The sequence below is a fragment of the Phascolarctos cinereus genome, unplaced genomic scaffold, assembly GCF_003287225.1.
Source record: "Phascolarctos cinereus isolate Bilbo 61053 unplaced genomic scaffold, phaCin_HiC Scaffold_5;HRSCAF=322, whole genome shotgun sequence".
NCBI classification, from domain to species: domain Eukaryota; kingdom Metazoa; phylum Chordata; class Mammalia; order Diprotodontia; family Phascolarctidae; genus Phascolarctos; species Phascolarctos cinereus.
The window spans coordinates 478,269,976-478,291,628 of NW_027555958.1; the positions used below are offsets into that span (position 1 = coordinate 478,269,976).

The 21,653-nt window shown below is 44.6% G+C and overlaps 1 protein-coding gene across 1 annotated transcript in view; it reads left to right on the forward strand.

Moving 5' to 3' along the window:
* The window catches only part of ST6GALNAC3 (ST6 N-acetylgalactosaminide alpha-2,6-sialyltransferase 3), a 623,421-nt gene that overhangs the window by 385,899 nt on the left and 215,869 nt on the right, over nucleotides 1-21,653 (forward strand). Inside the window, exon 3 of the mRNA XM_020968555.2 lies at nucleotides 9,122-9,531. Within this exon, the coding sequence (XP_020824214.1) occupies nucleotides 9,122-9,531 (410 nt within the window). The remainder of the gene's footprint in view (nucleotides 1-9,121; nucleotides 9,532-21,653) is intronic.

The following is a 21,653-nucleotide window of genomic DNA, read 5'->3' on the forward strand; positions in this document are numbered from 1 at the left end:
ATTAAACCTTTCCTTGGCCTCAGTTTCTTCATCCATAACATGGGGAGAAAAAATAGCTTCTATATCAAAGGGTTGTTGTGACGGTCAAATGAGATAATACATATGAAGCACTTTGCAAACCTTAAAGTGTTATATAAATGCCAGTTTTATTATCCCCTTCCTTGTCCCCATCATCATCATTGTGATTCCCATTACCTAACACAATGCTTGCAAGGTTCATTGGAGGAGGGACTGGATTGATTTCATTACTATCAAGAACTCCTAGGTGAGGAAGCTGTTCTGTAACTGATAGTTTTATCAAGTTGCTCAGAGCACCGAGAGGCAAGTAGCTTGGCCAGGGTCACACAGCCAGTGTGTGTCCAAGGTGGGACTTGAACCCAGGTCTTCTTGGATTCAAGGTTGCTTCTTTATTCAGTACTCTATGCAATGTGACAAATAGTAGTTTATAATGAAATACTTGCCAATTGATTGGTTCATTAGTTTCTTTGTGTTTACCTAGGCTGGTCCTGAGAAAGCAGACACAGTATGATAAATAACCCAGTCAGGAAATAACAGCAAGTGTCCTCGGAGCTATGAGAAGTCCTCAGGATGGCCTCCCCCAAAGCAGATCAGGGACACCTTTTCAGAGTCAGGGACATTCGATCTGGGCCTTGGAGGATAGGCAGGCTGTCGACCCTTGAATCTCTTCATCAGAGCGCTCACATCCAGCTCTGCCTGCAACAGAAGGTTGTGCTACTTCTCCTGAGGGACCAAAGTCAGTAAATCAAAGCCAGGCTGTTATTGAATATCAATACTTAGACCTTAAATAAAAGAAGGTTTTTGATATCTGTGGACTTTCAGTCATAGGGACACGATTGCTCTAGAGATGGTATAGATCAACTTTGATGAACTCCTGGGTTTGAAGACATTTCTGAGCATGGGAAAGAAAAGGAGGAGAAGGTTGAGACTTTTTAGTGAAAATGGAAAAAGAAGATGAGAGTCAAGTCAAGGAAAGAGGAGGGATCAGAATCAAGAAGGGCTCAATAAATCTTTCCAAAGTTCTCAGAACACTGAGGGACTCCAGCAAGAAAAAGGGCAAGTGTTTATTGGGGGAAAATCATCTTACTCAGAAAGTTAGAAACCTGGAGAGTAAGTCCAGAGGAATCTGCCAAATCACAGAGGAGATATGAGTTCGAGAGACAGCTATGATATTTTCAAAGGAGAAAGTCACAACCAAGGATGCAACAATAAGCCCCATAAGATAAAATTGAGATGAACTGACAGGGAGCTGGGACAGCTTGTGGACCAAATGAGTCTGAAATGGCCCCGCTGAATCCTGTTGGAGTTTGCAGATGTATTCAAAAAGGCACAAAGGAATCCTTGGGGACCTGGCCATCACTTGGTGCTACCTATACTCTGTGATTATGAATAGGCACATTGGCATTTATCCAAATGTGTACGATTTTAGGGAAAATTTCTGTAGCTCAGTGGCAGACCAAGTGGTTACTACCTTCAGCTGCATCTGTGTAGATCCAAATCAGGATATCAGAAAACTTCGGTGGAGCAGTTCCATCCATCTATCAGTCAGCCAATCAATCAATCCATCAACAAATTAAGATTGCACCTCACCCCGTCACTCGTCTACTCAATACATTCTAGTGGCTTCCTAGCACCCTGCAGGGTAAGCTTCTTTCCCTGGCCTTTAAAGACTTTGCATCTTGGCTTCAGGCTCCTTTCTGAGCCTTGGTAGATATTACTCTTATTTGTGTATTCTGTGGGTCCAACTAAACTGTCCATTCCTCTCCAGCGAGCCTCTAGCTTCTGTCTCAGGACTTTTGCACTGGTGTTTCCCATGCCAGGAATGCACACTGTTCTATCTGTGTCTCTTGCAATCACTAACATCCTTCAAAACTCAGCTACGGCCCAACCCCAGCTTCTATGTGAAGCCTTCCCCCCTTCTGATCATGACTCTTCTCTCTCCCCACCAGAACTTTGGGCACAGCCCCTGGGATGCTGGGCTCCATCCAGGAGGTGAGAATTCTGCTGCCCTCTCTTGCCCAGAATGAAGGCTCCTACCGTCTGGTCATTCTCACTGCAGGCTGCCTTCCCCACCCACTCCCTTTTCCATTTCCCCTTTGTATGTTGTCTTCTTCCATTTAAATGGCCTCCGTGAAGGCAGGGGTTGCCTGCTTGCTTAACTTTGGATCCCCAGTGCTTAGCCCCAGTTCTGGCGGTAGCACATGCTTCGTAGACACTTGATTGCTTTATCTATCAGAGTTCCCTGTCTGTGAGGGCTGCCCCTCCCCCATTACATATGCTTACGGATGCATGCATTTCCCCTCATAGCCAGTCGCTTCTTCAAGGAAGGACTGTTACTTCTTTTTCACTGGATCTCCAGTGTCCACCAATGAGTGGTAAATGAAGGTGGATTGATTGATCAAAGGGATTCCATGAAGCAGAGGGGAGGAGGGTCCAGGGCAAGGAGACAAATGCTCCCAAAGACCGCGTGGTCAAGTTGAGCTTTGTAGAAGGGAACGCAATCCTGGCTTGCCCAGCTGCTGGCTGCTCATGAAATCGCTATATCTGCAGCCCCTGCTCAAGAGAGGGTGAGCCTGCCTGCTGTTCCTCCACTTGCCCTGAAGTTACTGATTGGCTGCTGACCTCCAAATCTGCCCAGCTGTGGCATTGCAATCTGTTGTCGCCAAACATATTGGAGTGACTTAATTGATCACTTTCAGGGTTATGGTTGTCAGATGGAATAGCAGAGCTTATTCCTATCAGTGAAACTGATGCCTCCTTGCAGCAGAATCAGCTGGTCCTCCTAAAAAGCAGGTTAGCCACCATGGTGGCCAGTGGAAAGTTCTGTACTGAGCACATTAGCCCAGTTGGAGGAGCCTTTTCATATCTTCATAACTTTAGGCAATTGAGGTTAAGTGACTTGCCCAGGTCACACGTCTAGTAAGTGTCAAGTGTTTGGTCTGAGGCCGGATTTGAACTCAGCTCCTCCTGACCTCAGGGCCGGTGCTCTATCCACTATGCCACCTAGCTGCCCCTCAAGCTTGGTTTTAAAACAGAGAAGTAACTCCCTGGAACTGTACCAGCTCTTTTGCCAAACCATAAGGGAGTAAGCATTGAGTTGGTGGCTGCAACATAATGGGCATGATGTTAAGTCGGGTGTGGATCTACATGGCTCTTAGATCAAGGTTTGAGACTGAGGTTGAATATAGCTGACCCTTCTGCAGTGGAACAGTGTGCCACTGCCTTGAGGAAGAAGACCAGGGTTCCTGTCCTACTAGGAAGCTTACCACCGGCTGACTGTGGGCAAATTGCTTCATCTCCGCCGACCTCGGTTTCCTTTTCTGTAATTTGAGGAAGTTGGATTACTTGGACTCTGTGGGTCCTTTTGGCTTTAGATATGCAAACCTATGATCTTTCGCAAGGGGCCACTGGAGATCTCCTCTGTTTTCATCAGGCAAGAGGGCCCTTGCTTGTTTTCACAACACGGTCTGGTCTCAGATTGCTGTGGGCAATCCCTGGTCCTTCAGGGATTGCCTTTAGCCTTCAGGACCTCTGTGTCTTCTTCCCTGAAAGTCCTCACTTTAAGGTTATCTTTCCACCACCAGCTCCAGGCCAGGAGCTCTGGCTGTGTGCTAACTGCCCCCATGCATAACACTTCTTGAGACAGGTGGCACTTTGGAAAGCAGGAATCTAATTTTGTGATGCTCTGCAGGTAGGGCACTGGAAGCAACCTGTGACTGTTGTGGGCATTCATAGAACATTTCTGTTTTGTAGAGTTTTAATAACAGCCTGCATTTAGATAGTGTTTCAAGGCTTGCAAGGCACTTTGCAAATAGAATCTCGTTTGATCCACACAGCACTCTGGGAGGTAGGTACTATTATTATCCCCATTTTATAGAAGAAGAAACTAAGGCAGAAAGCAGGTAAGTGATTTGCCAAGTCACATAGCTACTAAGTGTCTTGGACCCAGGGTCTCAAAACTTTCTGCAAGAGCTATGCAAATGAGCACCTGGTTTAACACTGTGCGTATCACCCTGCCCATGGTGACTTGGTGCTCCATCTCATATGGTGATCACGCCAGTATCTTCTCCTTCACCTCATCTCACACAAAGAGGCGACCCTTCTCCAAGCTCTCTACCTGCACAGATGATTCCATTACATCCCACTGCCCTCTCTGTCATCCTCACTGTCTCACTTACCTTCGGTTTCTCCAATCTACCAGCTCCTTTCCTACTGCCTAAAAATGTGCTCATGGCTCCCCCATCTTCCATCCCCATAACTGTGATCCTCTATCTCCTCTGCCCTTGGTGGCTAGACTCTTTGAAAAGGCATCTCTGATTGATGCCCCAACTTCCTCTCCTTTCAGTCTCTTAACTCTCTATAATTTGGCTTCTGACCTCATCATGCCATGCAGACTGCCTTCTCTGGAGTGACCAGGAATCTCCTAAACGTCCAATCCAGTGAGTGGACTGTTCTCCATTTCTGCAGCTTTGGATGCTGTTGGGCATGGTCTCCTCCTGGATACTCTTCTCTCTCTAGGTTTTCATGACATCCCTCTGTCCTGGTTCTTCTCATATCTGATCACTACTCTGTCTCCTTTGCTGGATCTTCATCCAGGTCAAGCCAACTAACCATGACTGTCACACAGGACTCTGTGCTGAGCCCTTTTTTCCTTCTCCTGCTATATCCTACTTCACTTGGGGATCTCTTCAGCTCCCATGGATTTAACAATCATCTCTATGCTGATGACGCTCAGAGATCTACATTTCCTGCCTTGACTTCTCTGCTAAGCTCTAGGCTCATATCTCTAACTCCAACTTGAAGTCCAGTAGATGTCTTATGCTCATGTCCAAAACTGAACCTATTTTCTTTCTCCTTCCCCCTCCTAACTTCCCTCTTACTATGGAGGGCACCATCATCCTCTCGGTCCCCCGGCTCACCACTTAGGCTGGTATCCTCAGCTACTCACTATCTCTCACCTCTCTTACCATATCTAATGTGTTTCCAAGGCCCATTGACTTGACTGTTACAGTATCTCTCATATATGCCCCCTGCTCTTCTCTGATAGCACCACCACCCTTTTACAAGCCCTTATGACCTCAACGGTCCCATCTCCTCGGCTACTGCCATGCCTGCTGGGGGTCTGCCTACCTCAAGGCAATCCATCCTTCATCCAGCAACCAAAGTGACCTTCCTAAAGTGCTGACCTGACCATGTCACCCCCCTCATACTCAATTATATCTAATGGCTCTCTACACCCCGACGATCAAATACAAAATCCTTTGTTTGGCATTCAAAGTCCTTTATAACCTGTCCTACCCCCTCACTTTTCCAATTTTCTTATACCTCATAACTCCCTCCCCCCATGCACTTTGATGCAGGTACCTCAGCCTCTTGGCAGTGCCCATCTCTCCACCCCGTTATTCTCTCTGGCTGGAATTCTCTCCCTCCTCCACTCTGACCACTCACCTTCCTGGCTTCCTTCAAGTCCCAACTAAAATCACACCTTCTGTAGGAAGCCTTCCCTGACCCTTCTTAATTCAGTGCCTTCCCTCTGTTCGTTAGTATTTTTCTATTTATCCTGGGTGCAGCTTGTTTGTATATATGTTTGCGTGTTGCCTCTCCTATTAGATTATAAGCTCCTTGAGGTCAGGGACTTTTTTTGCCTTTCCTTGTATTCCTGTGGCTTAGCACAGTGCCTGGCATTAATTAGGTGTCTAATAAATGCTTAGAGACTTACTCTCAGATCTTCCTAACTCCAGGTCCAATGAACTTTCTCCAGCGCCCCTTGACTACCTAATGTGTTGCATGTATTTCGATGCTCTCAGCAGCCCTGTGAGGGTAGGGGCTATCTCAAGCCTCATTTTTCTGAGGAGAAAATGGAAGCTCATGGTAATATGGCCACTAAGTGATGGAGCTGGGCTTAGAACCCAGGTCTCTTCTGTCTCAGCCCTGATGTTCCTCCATCAACCACCGAAGGCCCTGTGTGACAGGTCTGGGTACTGAGAGAGTATCACGGCTTAGCAGAAGTTAGTGATGTTGAAGAGAGAACTGTTTTCTGCTTATATTTGCATCTGGAGCATCATTGTCCAGGCAGTTCAGCTATGGCTATGCATTCCCAAAGAGTATCTCATAATAAAAATCACAGAGCTTAGGGGCAAAATGGAGATGGGGCTCAGTGCTCACAAATGTCATCAGTAACACATAAGAATTATAGGAACCCAATAAACATGGGAGGGCAGTTTAAATACATTAGATGGCTGAGAAATCCATAAATACTTCAATAAATAATGGCCTTGTCCACAGCCTTGTCCTGACCAGTTCTCTGGGTCCAGAGATGCTGCTGCAGCAGAACAGGTACCATAAAAACGTCCCTTTTCACCTGACAAAGAGCTGGAATTTGCTTGTGGAAGCTGGCAGGGGAAGGGCTGCCACTCACAAGTTAGTGAGAAGTGGGGCAGTTTGCAACATTCTTGTTCTTTCTCAGGAAGGAATCTAACAGAAGCAAAATCAAAATTCGAATTATGCACAAAACGTTTCCAGATATATCATCATGTTGGAACAAATTCATGTTTTCTAAACATTCATCATAGTAGAAATGGTTGTGGTTCGATTGATTAATTAATGAACTCACTTAATATGCTTTAACAAATGGCCTTTCTTAGGAGCAATGCAACATCCCCAAATCTGCTGAAATCTTTTTGTTGCTGCATTTCTTCTCTTTAGCTGTTGATCGAGAGCCCAAGCTGGAACAGCATGGACAGTAGAAGCATCTCTCTGAAGGTTCAGAACATAGTCAAATGGATGGGGCTATTTAAGAGACTTTGGGGAAGATCGTTGCCTTTTAACTCAGTAGATATGCCTGGGCATATGAGTGGCACCTTTCTTAGTTTACCCATCTGTAAATTGGCAGAATTATCCTACCAGTCATTCACTGGCCCATCCTGTCCCCACTGTAATGCGTTCTTTCTAAGTTTTTTTCTCAGAGTCTGTTTTCTGTCTCTTGCTATGCTGAAAACTCACAATGTACTGAGGTGGAGCATGGTGTAGAGGGGAGGCAGCTGGCCTTGGAGCCAGGAAGATCTGGGTTTGACGGATACTGGCTGTGTGAACTGGCCACGTCTCGTCCCTTCTCAGTACTCTAATAACTATAAGTTCTGGAATAGTTGATGTCTGCCTCTAAATCGCCAGTGATTGGGAGTCTCCACATTGAGAGAGTTCCCCACATTGATGAAATCACATATACAGACCTCCCACTACCACAAAGAAAGTCGGCCAATCACATGAGGCACTCAATACGTTAAAAAAAAATCTTTGTTTTTGAGCAAAACAGTGCAGCTTGGTGGATGGGGGTTTAGCCTCAAAGTCAGAAAGTCCTGGATTCAAATCTGCCTATGATGCATATGGCCTCATCTGGTTTTCTCTCAATTTTATGTAGTGTGATCTTTAATATTTTGGCCTCATATCCTTTTGTAACCTATTGTGATACATTGTGTAAGATACTGGGCTAAACCTAATTTTTGCCAAGCTGTTTTCCAGTCTCCCAGTAGATCAGAGAGTGAGTTTTCCCCCAAGTAATTTTTGCTTAGGTTTCCCAAATGCTGGGTTGTAGATTTCACTTGTTTCTGCTTCTTGCTTTTCTAATCAGTTTTACTGATCTCCATTTCACTTTTTTTTTTTTAACCCGCACCAGATAGTTGGCGAATGCCACTTTATGATATAATTTGATGTCTGGAAGAACTAGTCCCTTTTTGTTCCTACTTCTTTTTTCATTATTTCCCTTGAGATCTTAGACCCTTTGTTCTTCCAATTGAATTTTGTTATTATTGTGTCTAGCTTTATAAAATATCCCCTTGGTAGTTTGATTGGTATAGCATTAAATCTGCAAATTAGTTTTAGGAGGTTATATCATCCTTTTTAATACATTATTTTTAATTAACTTGCTTCTGTGGGATGCAGTGAAGATTAAGGATGGCACTGCAAAGGTTGAAAAAGAAACCATTCCCATTTTCACAGAGGGGCATTCGGAGAGATTTTCTGTAGATTCACATCATCTTCTGGGTCAAAGAGTCCAGAGTCTGATGCATGATTTAACGATTGGTTTTCTTATGTCTGCCATTTGGTAAAAGCTCTTTAATGTCAGAGAGGGGGCAATTGACCCACATCGATTTTAGAATGCCTCCTCCCAGGTTGGTTTCAATGGAAGCCCTGCTGTTCAGGGCTCTTGGGAAAAGTGTGACTCCAAAGGCCAGATGATGTCAAGGTTTAAATAGATTTATTCATTGATCAACATTATATTTTGTGAGAACTTACTTAAGATGCTTTTGCTTATGGAGAAACCCTTCCTTTTGGAAACTCTTTGTACTTAAAATGAAATTCTTTGGAACCATCTATTCTTCCAGATAAATAAAAATATTCAATCAATGCCTTTTTCACTTGTAATATCTTTGATGAACTCCTTTAGGTTACTCAGAACCATAAATTGTCAAGGCACTTTACATATATTATCTTATTGGAATCTTACACGAGCTCCTTGAGACAAGAGACTAGCATCAGAGGTATACAGCTGTAAGGAACATTGAAAGGATTCTAATCCAAACTGCTTATTTTACAGGTAAGGAAACTGAGGACAGAGAGGCAGTAACAGAACTGAGATTGGAAGCCAAATCTGCAGTTATTATCATCCCAATTTTACAGATGGGTAAACTAAGGCCAGACAGAGGGTCAAGTGACTTGCCTATCTGTGATTATACAGATAGTAAATATGGGAGGAGGAATTTGAACCCAGGATTTCTTGACTCTCACTGCAGCTGTTCATCCTTTAGGGCAAATTTCCTCCCTTAAGCAGAGATCTGTCCTCAAAGAGAACACACTTTTAGCTTTAACTGATGTGTTGGCAGGGAGGAGGCTAGAGTACTTCTTCCGTCTCGCCTGTTGACTGTTCCTGGAATCAGCCGACTCCCCCGAAGTAAGTTTCACAAAGGACCGGGCCACATTTCGGAGAGCTTCTCCTAATTAGCCGCCAGAACAGCAGGCTCTCTTCCTCCTCCGAGCACTTGGAGGCTGTGAAGGTTACTAATTAACCCGATTCTCTCTTTCTTCCCCCCCTCCCTGTTTTTGCCAGCCTTTGCACCTCGACTGTGATCTCTGTGCCATCGTCTCCAACTCTGGTCAGATGGCCGGCCAGAAGGTGGGCCCCGAGATAGACAGGTCCTCCTGCATCTGGAGAATGAATAACGCCCCCACCAAGGGCTATGAGGAGGATGTGGGCCGGAAGACGATGATCCGAGTTGTGTCCCACACCAGCGTCCCTCTCTTGCTTAAGAATCCCGATTACTTTTTCAAAGAAACCAACTCCACCATCTACGTGATCTGGGGGCCTTTCCGGAACATGAGGAAGGACGGCAATGGCATTGTATACAACATGTTGAGAAAAGCTGCTGATATCTACCCGGGTGCCCAGATTTATGTGACCACGGAGAAGCGCATGAGCTACTGTGATGGCGTTTTTAAGAAGGAGACGGGGAAAGACCGGTAAGCCCTGACCGGGCCTTTCCTTGGTGCCTGGGTGTTGAATCCTAGCAGAGGGAAGGTCCCCTTGCGTGCCAGCTATAAAATGAGCACCCGGTTATTTTCCAAGTTGATTGTTATATGTTTTTGACTGTTATGAGTACTTGGTGCGGCAGCAGCCAGGCCCCGTTTATCCCACCTACGCTACCTTCTGTTCATTCCGTTCGGATTGGCCTGGGGCCTAAAAAACACTGGATGCTTTTCTGAGGCAGCTTTAGAGCTCCCCCTGACTTCCAATTCAATTTGCTATTGATTAAATTAGAATTTTAGCTGAAGTGGGAAGCCCAAACAACAGTACTCCAAAGCAATGTTGGAGGGCTCTAGGATGATAAATTGACCTAACTTCTTCTAGAAACCAGGAGAAACTTTACCTGAGGCTACCGACAGAACAGGTTATTGATTTTCTAACAAGGTTGAGTAACTCCCTGCGTGCAAATGGTCCACATGATGCTGAACAAATGGCTAAGCACGACCTCCTGTTGGAGCAGAATGCCATATTGAAATGCTGCCACACTTCAAGGCAGTAATATTGGATGATTATAGCAAAGTGATAAAGAAAACATGCCTTCAGTACTCAATTATCCAGGGACCAGGCAGGGTCATTTGTGATAGATATGGCTCCTCTTCTTCCTCTTATTTCTCCTCATTCTTTATCCTCCTGGTCGAAAGTCTTCTGCTATGGATACGCTACCAAAGGGAATGACTAAGCCTCCATAAGACTTCAGTCATGTGGGGAGGAGCTGAACATGGTAGGTTTTCCCATGTGATGACAGCCTAGGTTTCCACTGCCAGGATAGTAAATGCACATTAGGAATAGAGATGGGGAACGGACCTGGGATTTCATTAGTAGAGGGAATTCCCAATGAGAAAACTTCCACCCATGCAAGTTGATGTACGTTCTCTGAAATGGAGAGAGTCACCTGTATCACTTAGAAGTGAAGTGATTCGCTGAGAATCATTTAGCCTGTATGTACCATGGGTAGACCTTGAACCTGGATGTTTCTGGCTTCAAGGCTCTCTGTCTGCTTTCTCAGAAATTTCCACCACAGATTGCATCAGCACCCTGAATCTCTACCCAATGGCCATACTCAGGCATGAGCTGATATGAGCTCCATCTAGTCTGCCTCTGCAGAATGGTAGCTAGCCAATCTCAAAATCTTCAGCTGTGCATTACTTTCAAAGCCTGTATTAATCATCTCTGTGTAGTTACTCTTCTGGAGTGGGCTTTCCTACAGGGATCTTCTGACACTTTCCTCTATTCTATACTGCTGGAGACAAGATTGTCAGGAGCTCTTGCTAAACCCGTCCTACTCAGTTCTCGCCACCTTTCTCCTTCCCACTTTGTTCTCTCCCTTTCTGTTCTCTCCTTAGCAGTGCTGGAATTAGATGATGTGTTGGAAAAGGGAGAATAGTCAAAGCTGGCATGAGTTGCGGTTGCTTCTTACTGCTTGTCCTTGGAGAAAGCTGTTGAAGGGACATAGCGAAATCCATACCACAAAAGGACCTTTGAGTTATCTGTGGATTTTGCCTCTTTCTACAATATCACATTTGCTTCTCTCCACCATTACATTGGCTGTGATTTCTATATTAAAATCTGTTATTTGCAGAATGATTTTTCCTATCACTCAGTTTTAACAAACAAAACTTCTGATTCCATCCAAGCACAGATCTCTTCCATGAATTTCTCTAGGTCTCTGGGTGCTATTTCAAGAGCTGGTAATCATTTAAAAATGGTCAATCTTCCAGGCAGCTCTGCCATCGATTCCTAGAGTTGATTTGTATTTACCATCGATTATCCTTGAGTACCTAGAGACGGCTCGGCAGTATACGAAAGCAGAGGCAGAGATAGCTAGGCAGGTCCCTCAGCTGGCCAGCTGAGCTGGAAGGCTCTTACTCTTAGACATGTAATTTGCAAGGCATAAACTGTTTAGGAAAGATGGGCAATGGGGTGGGCTGGGGCAGGGGGATGCTGAATTGTGCATTAAAGATGGATGCCTGTGTTTTCAGTTTGAGGATAGGTGTGAGTCAAGGTGGCCCCACTCGGTGCTTTGGTGATACTTGGCTGTCCATGAGGAGCCAATGGGAAATGAGAGGGATCTCCAGGGGAAGACTTGAGGAAAGGGAGCAATGACCCAGAAAGGCCTCCTGTGGAAGGGCAGATTTAGGCTGAGTCTTGGAGGAAGCCAGGAGGCAGAGAAGGACTGTATTTTGTAAATTAGTCACCCCTTGTACATACCAGCAGAAGTGCCCTGTTTCTCCTCCATCTTATGCTCTGGCTTCATATGGCCAGTGTAGAAGCTGGTGAGGTCCTTTGGACTATAGGCGTTGGCATCTTCCTCTTTGTGCTCAAATGTGCCCCCTTCCTTGTCATGTTTACTGAAACACTGGGACTTAGGTAAAAATTCTGAACAATAACTTGCAGAAATAGCAGCTTGCTCTTGCCTGAGTTGAACACTTGTGGACCCAAAGACCTTTTGGAATAGGCAGAGGCATTTGAATTGTTTCGAGGTAGAGGATGGAGATTTAACCTAAAAGTGTGAACACACTGCTTGTGAGCTCTATGATTCTGGCCTGCTCTAACAGGGTAGCTAGGTGGATTTCACTGGCTGGTTTGATACTGCAAAGGAGGGTTGCTGATGAAGAATCTGCTGTTGATGAAGTATTCAGTCATTGAGAGGACATAGGTGTTCAGGACAGGTTGAGGAAGCTTTCCTCCAGATTACAAAGGGAGGTGGCTGGATGGTAGTGTGTGTGTGTGTGTGTGTGTGTGTGTGTGTGTGTGTGTGTGTGTGTGTGTATCCTTGTAAATTTCCATTCACTTGGAGGTCCTTGGGGGGTATGGCTTTGATGCAGAATGATTTAGTGAGCCCCCATTATTATCAACAAGTTTTAGTGAAGTGTAAAGTCACTGACATGATGGACATTTTACAGGAGTTTTTAATTTTATGTTGCAAGTAGTTATGTTTCTAAATAATAGAAAATTTATTAAGTACATTTCTACAATGAAAAATGTGCTTTCACACATCATGTCAAATTTCTATGCTACAAAAGAAAAAAAAATAATAAACTAAAAGACATAATCTGTAATTTGTTCTTCAAGATTTCCTTTTTGCCTCCCAGTCAGGATTACCCTCTGGGCAAGGAGGTAGTATTTTTTAAACTTTATTTATTTATTTGTTTGTTTGTTTGTTTATTATTATAAATTTGCTTATTTGCAGTTTTCAACATTCATTTCCACAAGTTTTTGAGTTCCAAATTTTCACCCCATCTCACCCTCCCCCCCACCCCAAGATGACAGGCATTTTGAATATCCCTTCCCCTAGTCTGTCCTCTTTTCTTTCTCTCCCCCCTTCTCTTATCCCCTTCCCCTTCTATTTTCCTGTAGGGCAGGATAGACTTCTGTACCACATTTCCTGTATTTCTTATTTCCCGATAGCATGTGAAAACTTTTTTTTTAAACATATGTTTTTAAAACTTTAGGTTTCAAATTTTCTCTCTTCCTCCCACCCTCATTGAAAAGGCAATCAACTCAATATAGGTTATACATTTGCAGTTATGCAAAACACTTCCCTAGTAGACGTGTTGTGAAAAACTAACTCTATTTCCCTTAATCCTATTCTGCCCTCCCATTTATTCTATTCTTTCTTTTGACCCTGTCCCTCCTCAGAAGTATTTACTTCTGATTACCCCTTTTCCAATCTGCCCTCCTCTCTATCATCCCCCTGCTCTCTTGTCCCCTTCTCCCCCTATTTTCTGTAGGGTAAGACAATTTCCATACCCAATTGAATGTGTATGTTATTCCTCCTTAAGCCAAATCCTATGAGAATAAGATTTACTCATTCCCTTCTCACCTTCTTTCCCCTCCACTGTAAGAGACTTTTCTTTTCTGTTTTTTTTGTGAGATAATTTACCCCATTCTACCTCTCCCTTTCTTCTCGAGTATAATCCTCTCTCATCCCTTAATTTTATTCTCCAGATATGACCCCTTAATCTTCAACTCACCCTGTGCCTATCTATCTCATCTATCTATCTATCTATCTATCTACATACATATAATTTTCCCCAACTACCCTAATACTGACAAAGGTCTCATGAGTTATAAATATCATCTTTCCATGCAGGAATGGAAACAGTTCAATCTTAATAAGTCTCTTATGATTTCTCTTTCCTGTTTACCTCTTCATGTTCCACTTGAGTCCTGTATTTGAAAGTCAAATTTTCTATTCAGCTCTGGTCTTTTCATCAGAATGCTTGAAAGTCCTCTATTTCACTGAATGACCATTTTTTCCCCTGAAGGATTATACTCAGTTTTGCTGGGTAGGTGATTCTTGGTTGTAATCCTATCTCCTTTGCCCTCCGGAATATTATATTCCATGCCCTGGTCCTTTAATGTAGAAGCTGCTAAATCTTGTGTTATCCTGATTGTGTTTCCACAGTACTTGAATTGTTTCCTTCTGGCAGCTTGTAATATTTTCTCCTTGACCTGGGAACTCTGGAATTTGGCTATAATATTCCTAGGAGTTTTCCTTTGGGGATCTCTTTCAGGAGGAGATCTGTGGATTCTTTCAATTTCTATTTTGCCCTCTGGTTCTAAATATCAGGGCAGTTTTCCTTGATAATTTCTTGAAAGATGATGTCTAGGCTCTTTTTTTGATCATGGCTTTCAGATAGTCCAATAATTTTTAAATTCTCTCTCCTGGATCTATTTTCCAGGTCAGTTGTTTTTCCAATGAGATATTTCACATTGTTTTCTAATTTTTCATTCTTTTGGATTTGTTTTACAGTGTCTTGATTTCTCATAAAGTCACTGTCTTCCAATTGCTCTATTCTAATTTTTAAGGAAGTATTTTCTTCAGTAAGTCTTTTGGACTTCCTTTTCCATTTGGCCAATTTTTCTTTTTAGGGCATTTTTCTCCTCATTGGCTTTTTGGACCTCTTTTGCCATTTGGGTTAGGCTTTTTAAGGTGTTATTTTCTTCAGTATTTTTTTGGGTCTCCTTTAGCAAGCTGTTGACTTGTTTTTCATGATTTTCTTGCATCACTCTCATTTCTCTTCCCAGTTTTTCCTCTACTTCCCTTACTTGCTTCTCAAAATCCCTTTTGAGCTCTTCCAAGGCCTGGGACTGATTCATATTTTTCTTGGAGGCTTTGGATGTAGGAGCTTTGATTTTGTAGTCTTCTTCTGGTTGTATATTTTGATCTTCTTTTTCACCAAAGTAAGATAATATAGTCTGACTCTTTTTGCGCTGCTTGCTCATGATCCCAGCCAATTACTTGAGTTTTAAACTCTTTGTTAAGGTAAGAGTCTGCTTCCAATATGGACAGTGTACTGTCTGAAGCCTCAGGGGTTTATGTAGCTGTTTTCAGAGATACTTGTTGGTACCTGTAAATTTTCAGTTCTTCCAAGGTGGTATGATAAGGGGCGAGGTGTTTACTCCTTTCCTGGCCTGTGAGCACAAGTATTCCTTTCTGTCCTGTAACTGTGAGGAGGGGTTTCTCTCCACAGCCAGTACAAGCTCCACCACACCAGCATTCTTCCTCACCCCAGCACTGCCACCCAGAACTGTGACCCAGATCCACACACGGGCAAAGCAAGAGATTCCTGCCTCAGCACTGGCAAAGAGATCCCTGCAGTCCCTCTCTGATCAGCCACTGGATTCCCCCTCAGTCTGTGGGCTGGAAGCTCAGGAAACAGCTGCCCCCCCCCAGGCCACACTCTTTGGGAATGAAGCTGAGACCCCCCTCCTTTCTTTCTCAGCACCGACAGAAACAGACTTTTCCCACTGACCTTCTAAGTTGTCTTTGGCATTCATGGGTTGAGGAGTCTGGAAACCTCCAGAGCTGCCCGCGATTCAGTCCTCTGAGGCCTGCTCCAGGTTAGCTGCAGCCTGTGCTCCCATGCTGCACTGCTTTCCCAGTCCGGCATGACACACCTTTCTGATCAATCATCCAGGTTGTCTTGGGCTAGAAATTTGTTTCACTCTGTCTTTTTGTGGGTTCTGCTTCTTCAGAATTTGTTTAGGGTCAATTTTTGTGAGTATTTGGAGGGGTTCGGGGGAGAGCTCAAACAAGTCACTGCTTTCACTCCGCTATCTTGGCTCCGACCCCCTCTATCCTTCACTTTCAAAGAGGGCCAATGACACCACAGTATGATGTCCTGAGTTGTGCATGAATTGGATTTAAGTGAAGCAGAGTTGCATAAAGTTGCCAGCCTTGGTCACACAGCTAACACGTGTCAGAGACAAGATTTCAGCCAGGTCTTCTGACTTCAGAGGAGACTCTCTGATTTTATGGGACTGCATTGACTCTCCGTAGTCCAGTGATCTCATCAATTCTGAGGATCCCTCCACCAGGGAAGATCGCCACCCATTGTGGCTGCCCTTCCTGTGTGATTTCTATCCATACCCTCCCATTAGGCACGTGAGCTTGGTGGCCCAGTGGGCAGAACTCTGGACTTGGAGTCAGTATGACCCAAGGCCCAATCCAGCCCAGGATGGCAACAGGTCACTTTACCTCTGTCTGCCTCAGTTTCTTCATCCATAAAACAGTGATCATAATAGTACCTCCAAGAGTTGTTGCAAGAATAAAATTGGGTATTTCTAAACTGCTTTGCACACCTCACAGCGCTACCTGAATGCTCGCTATTAGCCAAAGGTTCTCCCCACCAGTTACATCCAACATGCTGGAGGCCTCGCTTCAGCCTGACGTTGGGCACCTGCCATCCTGCCCTGTCCCTGTGCATGACCACTCAGGCCTCTCTTCTGATGCAGAAAAAGAGCAGACAATTACAGAATTTCTCAATTTGGCAAGTCTTTTACTTATTGCCCAGTGTAAGCTTCCCTGTGAGGAAGGGGCTGTGGTCAGGATCATCCCCATTTTACAGGTGAGAAGGCTGAGGCCCAGAGGTAGTGAAGGAATGCTGCATGTAGAGAAAGAAGGTCTGGCTCTGTACTCAGAGGACCTCAGTCACTGCCTCCTGCTAACAGTTCAACTGTGGGACCCCAGACAATATGTTTCAACTGCCTAGGCCTCAGTTTCTTCATCTGTTTGATGAAGGGCTTTGGATTCAAGAGTCACAGAGGTTCCTTCCAGCTCCAGAGCTGGATGCCCAAAGTCACCGAGGAAATCACCCCAGAACCTGGATTCGGATCCAATTCCTCACATTCTCAGCCAGTTTCAGAAGCAAGAACCCACCTCCTTAATCATCAATCTATCACTTGCTCCACCTTGTCATTAACTAATTAGGGCCTCTCATTAATTAATTAGTCACAACTAAGGAAATTGTAGCCCTTAGTAGATCAGCAAAGCTAATTCTGGTCTGATAGAGGGCCTGGGAACAGCCCTAAATCTGCCTTAATTAGGTGGCACCAGTGTGGCCCCGTCCCCAGGGCTGGGTCAGAGTAATGGAAAGCCGAAGCCCACAGATCAGGGCTACCATAGTCGTGCTTCATGCGATGGGAAGGCCTAGCAGGGAGGGGTTTCCAAGGATCCTTCTGAAAATAGCCTGGTGAGGTCACTGGTGGCCAGAGCATGAAAGGGTTCCTGTCAAGGAAGAGGAGGAGGTTAAAGTATATATGTATATACGCATCTATGCACACATTCATAAATGTGTGTATGTGTATACACACATATATGTATATACATGTACATACATGCACACGTATATTCATAAATAAATGTGTGTGTATGTATGAAATAATCTCTTCTCACCTCCACTGGAGGTATGAATCATCTCATGGCCCTGCGACATTCCCTGAAATGGCCATAGAGACATAGTTTGCTGTGGTTGGGTGCAAGCTCAAGGACCATTTTGTCCAAGCCCACCGTTTCCCTCCCTTCCATTTAGCCCCACCCTGCCACACATAGAGAAGGACTCCATAGACACATACACACACACACACACACACACACACACACACACACACACACGCACACACACACGATAGGTTAGCATAGTAACATAAGGGGCCACTTTATTTTTATTCTTCTCTGGTCAGAAAAATGAGACCCATAGTTTTTCTTAGTGGGAAAAAAATGTCCTTTACTTGCTTCAAAGTTTGCTAATCTTACGAAATGTTGCTTCAGTATATATTGGGGTCACAGAGGAGCCAAGCTAGGCAAGTTCTACCTAATTTAGGTTTCTGATGGAAAAGTTTCCTCGGCTCTGCTCGTGGACACTAGCCCTTACTCCATTTTGCCCAGAGGTTGGCAAATCTATTAGCTTCTTCAGAGTTTGAGTGACTGGGCACCTGGCTTTTAATAAGTCACTGACAGAGCCATTCTTCAAATGCAGGTTTCTGTTTTATTTTCACATCAGTGGACAAACAGGTTTGGAGGCTTCACTCACAGTTCTATTGGCTGTCTGTTGGCCTGTTTGGAGACCCTGTACAACCAATATGAGAGCCTTGGCACCAGGCTGTGCTCCTGGGTGAACGGGCCACCCCCGCTGAAGGCAGGAGAAATGACCCTGGAAGCCTGGAGGGCTCCAGCTGGGGGAATGCATTCTTGGAATCATGGGCAGGGAGAGAGTGTGAGCACGGATGAGTGGGTGTGGGCGTCTCATGTGCCATCCAGGCACAGCCAGTTATCCCATCCAGGGCTCAGTTTGGAGTCCAAAGACTGGGGTTCCAGTCCTGGAGCTGTTGTTTTCTACTTGATGACCGTGGGTGAGTCAGCCCCCCTTTCTGGCTCTCTTGTCATCTACTGTAAAGTGAGTGGGTTGGACCCGATGACCAGGAAGCCCTTCCAACTCCAGCCCTAAGACACACAGTCCACACCCACCCTGGAATGCTGCTGCTCTTGTAGATAGGCACTCCTTGCCTCTTAGCCTTGGCTGAGGGTCGAGCTCTCAGCCCAGGCTGCCATGGGTCAGCTTTGAATTTAATCCTCTCACTCAGCAGTGCCAGCCAGACCTTCAGTGAGTGTCTGTCTGAAGAGACAATACAGGTGACATTTTTCTGCACCTCCCCCACTCTCACTTCCTAGTTCTCAGTTTCTGGGATGAGGAGGGCAGGATACAGGGGCTGGGCAGGAAGTCAGAAAGACCCGAGTTCCAATCACACCTCACACACTATGAATTCTGCAAACATCAGCAAGTCATAGAACCCCTCTGATACCTCCGTGTACTGATCTGCAAAGGGAAGCTTGTAATACCAGTAGTGCTGACCTCATGGGGTTGTTGTCAAGTTCACTGGAGAAAAGATGGACACCAAACATTGTGCAAACTTCTGAGTTGCACACGCACGCACTCACCACACATCTGTCTCTCTCTGTCTTTCTGGGTCTCTCTGTGTCTCTGTCTCTGAATCTGTCTCTCCGTCTCTCTCTCTAAACACACGCGCACACACACACACACACACACACACACACACACACACACACACACATATATATGTATATGGACAGATTAGATGTAGAAGCATCTATGGCACTGATTATGTTTTGTCATCTGTGACCCAGGGCACTCCCTTTCAAGAAAAGGGCTTAGATGGTGGGATTAGGCTTTTTTGTACTCTCTCTGGCTTACATCGCCCCATCCTAGAGTTCCAGCGAAAATCTCTAGAATGAAATGATGATTTTCTTATTTCTGGGGTCTTTTCTGAAAGGAATTACCCAAGTCCCTTTTAGAAAAAGAACTCAGTGTACAAAGTAGATGTTGGGTATAAGAAAGTGATTTATTTCTTTTCCCACCAAGGAAACATTTAAAGCCTAAAAAATTCACAACCAAAAATTAACAAATGCTGAAAAGATGAAGTAATAAAAGATCACCTAGTGGATGGATTATTAGACATGGAATCAGGAAGACTTGGGTTCAAATCTTAACCTTGACACTTGCTTAGAGGTGCTCCTGGGCAAGTCCCTTATCTTTTCCTAGTCCTAATTACTTCATCTGTAAAATGAGGGGGTTGAATCTGATGACCTCCAAAATCCTTTCTAGCCCTAAATCTTTGACCCTAATACTCTCAGAGGACTTGTAGGATTTCTGAACAGATATTTCCACACTGAGTTAAGATCCATACTTACTATCTGATCAGTTCACGCAATCCCACTCTTCCGGTCAGCCAGACATGTCTTGGGGTTTCTGCCTGACCTCACATCCTCTGAGAAGGGCATAGTTGCAGCATCAGGGATGGGCCTGACTGTACCCTTAGTGTAGCTTCAATGTTGGAGCGAAATGAGGTGCCCATAGGTCATTGAACAATGATCAGCAGGACAATTACTTATTCCTGATAGACCAAGAATATGAAACAAGGTGCACTAGAACATGCTTTGTATAGATCCCCCCACCCCCCGTCTCCATGTGGAAATGGGTCTGTTTATAAGAGTAGAGTGTGGTGACCTGTGGGGGCTTCTGGTATCCACCAGGCCTGAAAGGCATTGATCCCACCTGGATGACTGGTACATAGGAAGCATTTAGTAATGCTTTCACGTTCACTCATTCATTATTTTAGACAGACTTAGAGGTTCATCCAGTCAAACGATCGATCAATTCATTCAGCTAAGCAAGGGGGTATGCGTTTAGGGTCAGTTAGGAAGATCTGAGTTCAGATGGGGCTCCACTAGCTGTGTGACCCCAAGCAAATCACAAAACCTTTTTTTGCCTCAGTTTCCTCAACTGTAAAATGAGGATAATAATATCACCTGCTTCCCAGGCTTATTGTGAAGATTAAATGAAATAACACTGTAAAGTGCTTAGTATAATACCTGGTACCTAGTAAGTGCTTAATAAATCCATCCTTCCCTTCTTTCTCCTTCCTTCCTCCCTCCCTCCCCTTCCTTCCTTCCTTCCTTCCTTCCTTCCTTCCTTCCTTCCTCCCTTCCTCCCTCCCTCCCTCCTTTCTTCCTTCCTCACTGAATCACAGCCAGCATCTCAGAGCTGGAAGAGACCTCAGTAGCCATCTAGTTTAATCAATACCCAAAAAGAACTCTCTGCTGTAATATACCCAACTAGTGGTCATCCAGTTTCTGCTTGAAGACTTCCAAGGACAAGAGCCTCGCCACCTCTTTAGCAATCCCTGTCACTTGGGGAAGCTCTCTGTCAGCAGGTTTTTCTTGATGTTGAGCCTCGATCTGCCTCTTTGCAGCTCTTACTCTGCTTCTGGCCCCTCCCTCTGGGGTCCAGGAGTGCAAGCTCCATCTCTCAGCTCAGATCCCATCCAAGTAGGCATCATAGTAGTATCTTGTAGCCACAGCCAGAATTTCTGCTAATTACCCATTTGTATCGATAGCAAGGGCCACCAATGACCAATCCTACTCCAAATTCATGTGTCAACCTTTTGCCAACATTTCTACCTCTGTACTAGATGCTGCAACTGGTGCCATTTGGATGTTTCACATTATGTGATTATTGGCTCATTGGTTTAGGGATCTCAAGATAGAAGGGAAGGAAGAAAGGAAGGGAGGAAGGAAAGGAGGGAAGGAGGGAAGAAGGGTAAGAAGGGAGAGAGAGAAAGGGGAAAGGAAGGAAAAAAAGGTGTATATTTATCTAGTATCATTATCTAGTCCAAGAGGTCTTCACCTGGAGTCCATGAATTAGTTCTTTTTAAAACTATTTCAATGTAGTTGGTTTCCTTTGCAATCTTGTGTCTTTGATGTAATACCTTTAAAAATATTATTCCGAGAAAGGGTCTATGATACAAATCTTTAGGAAGCCCTGCCCTAGCCCAGCATCCTTTTTTTACACCTGAGAAAACTGAGGCTCATAAGGGTTAGGCGACTTACCCAAGGTTACCCAAGTAGAAAGTGTCAGAGGAGGAATTTGAACCCAAGTCCTTTGTCTCTGGAGCTGTCCTCTTTCTCTTGCACTATTATGATTTTTTAAAAAAAGAAATGAAAGCATTTGAGGTTTAAAGGATTCTTTAAAATGCATCCTGAGTAGTTCCTCATGTAACCCCAAAATCTTCATCTGCTTCCCCTAAGATCTGGGTCTCCTCTCCCGTGAATCAGATGTTATTACATTCCATCAGCTGCTCTCTCAGTCCAGATAGAGTTGGGGATGCTGTTCTTCCCAGCCCAGAGGCGTGAATCCAAGTCAGAGGGGAGCCTCACCCTACCATCCTCTCCTGGGTTTGACTCATTAAGTATATG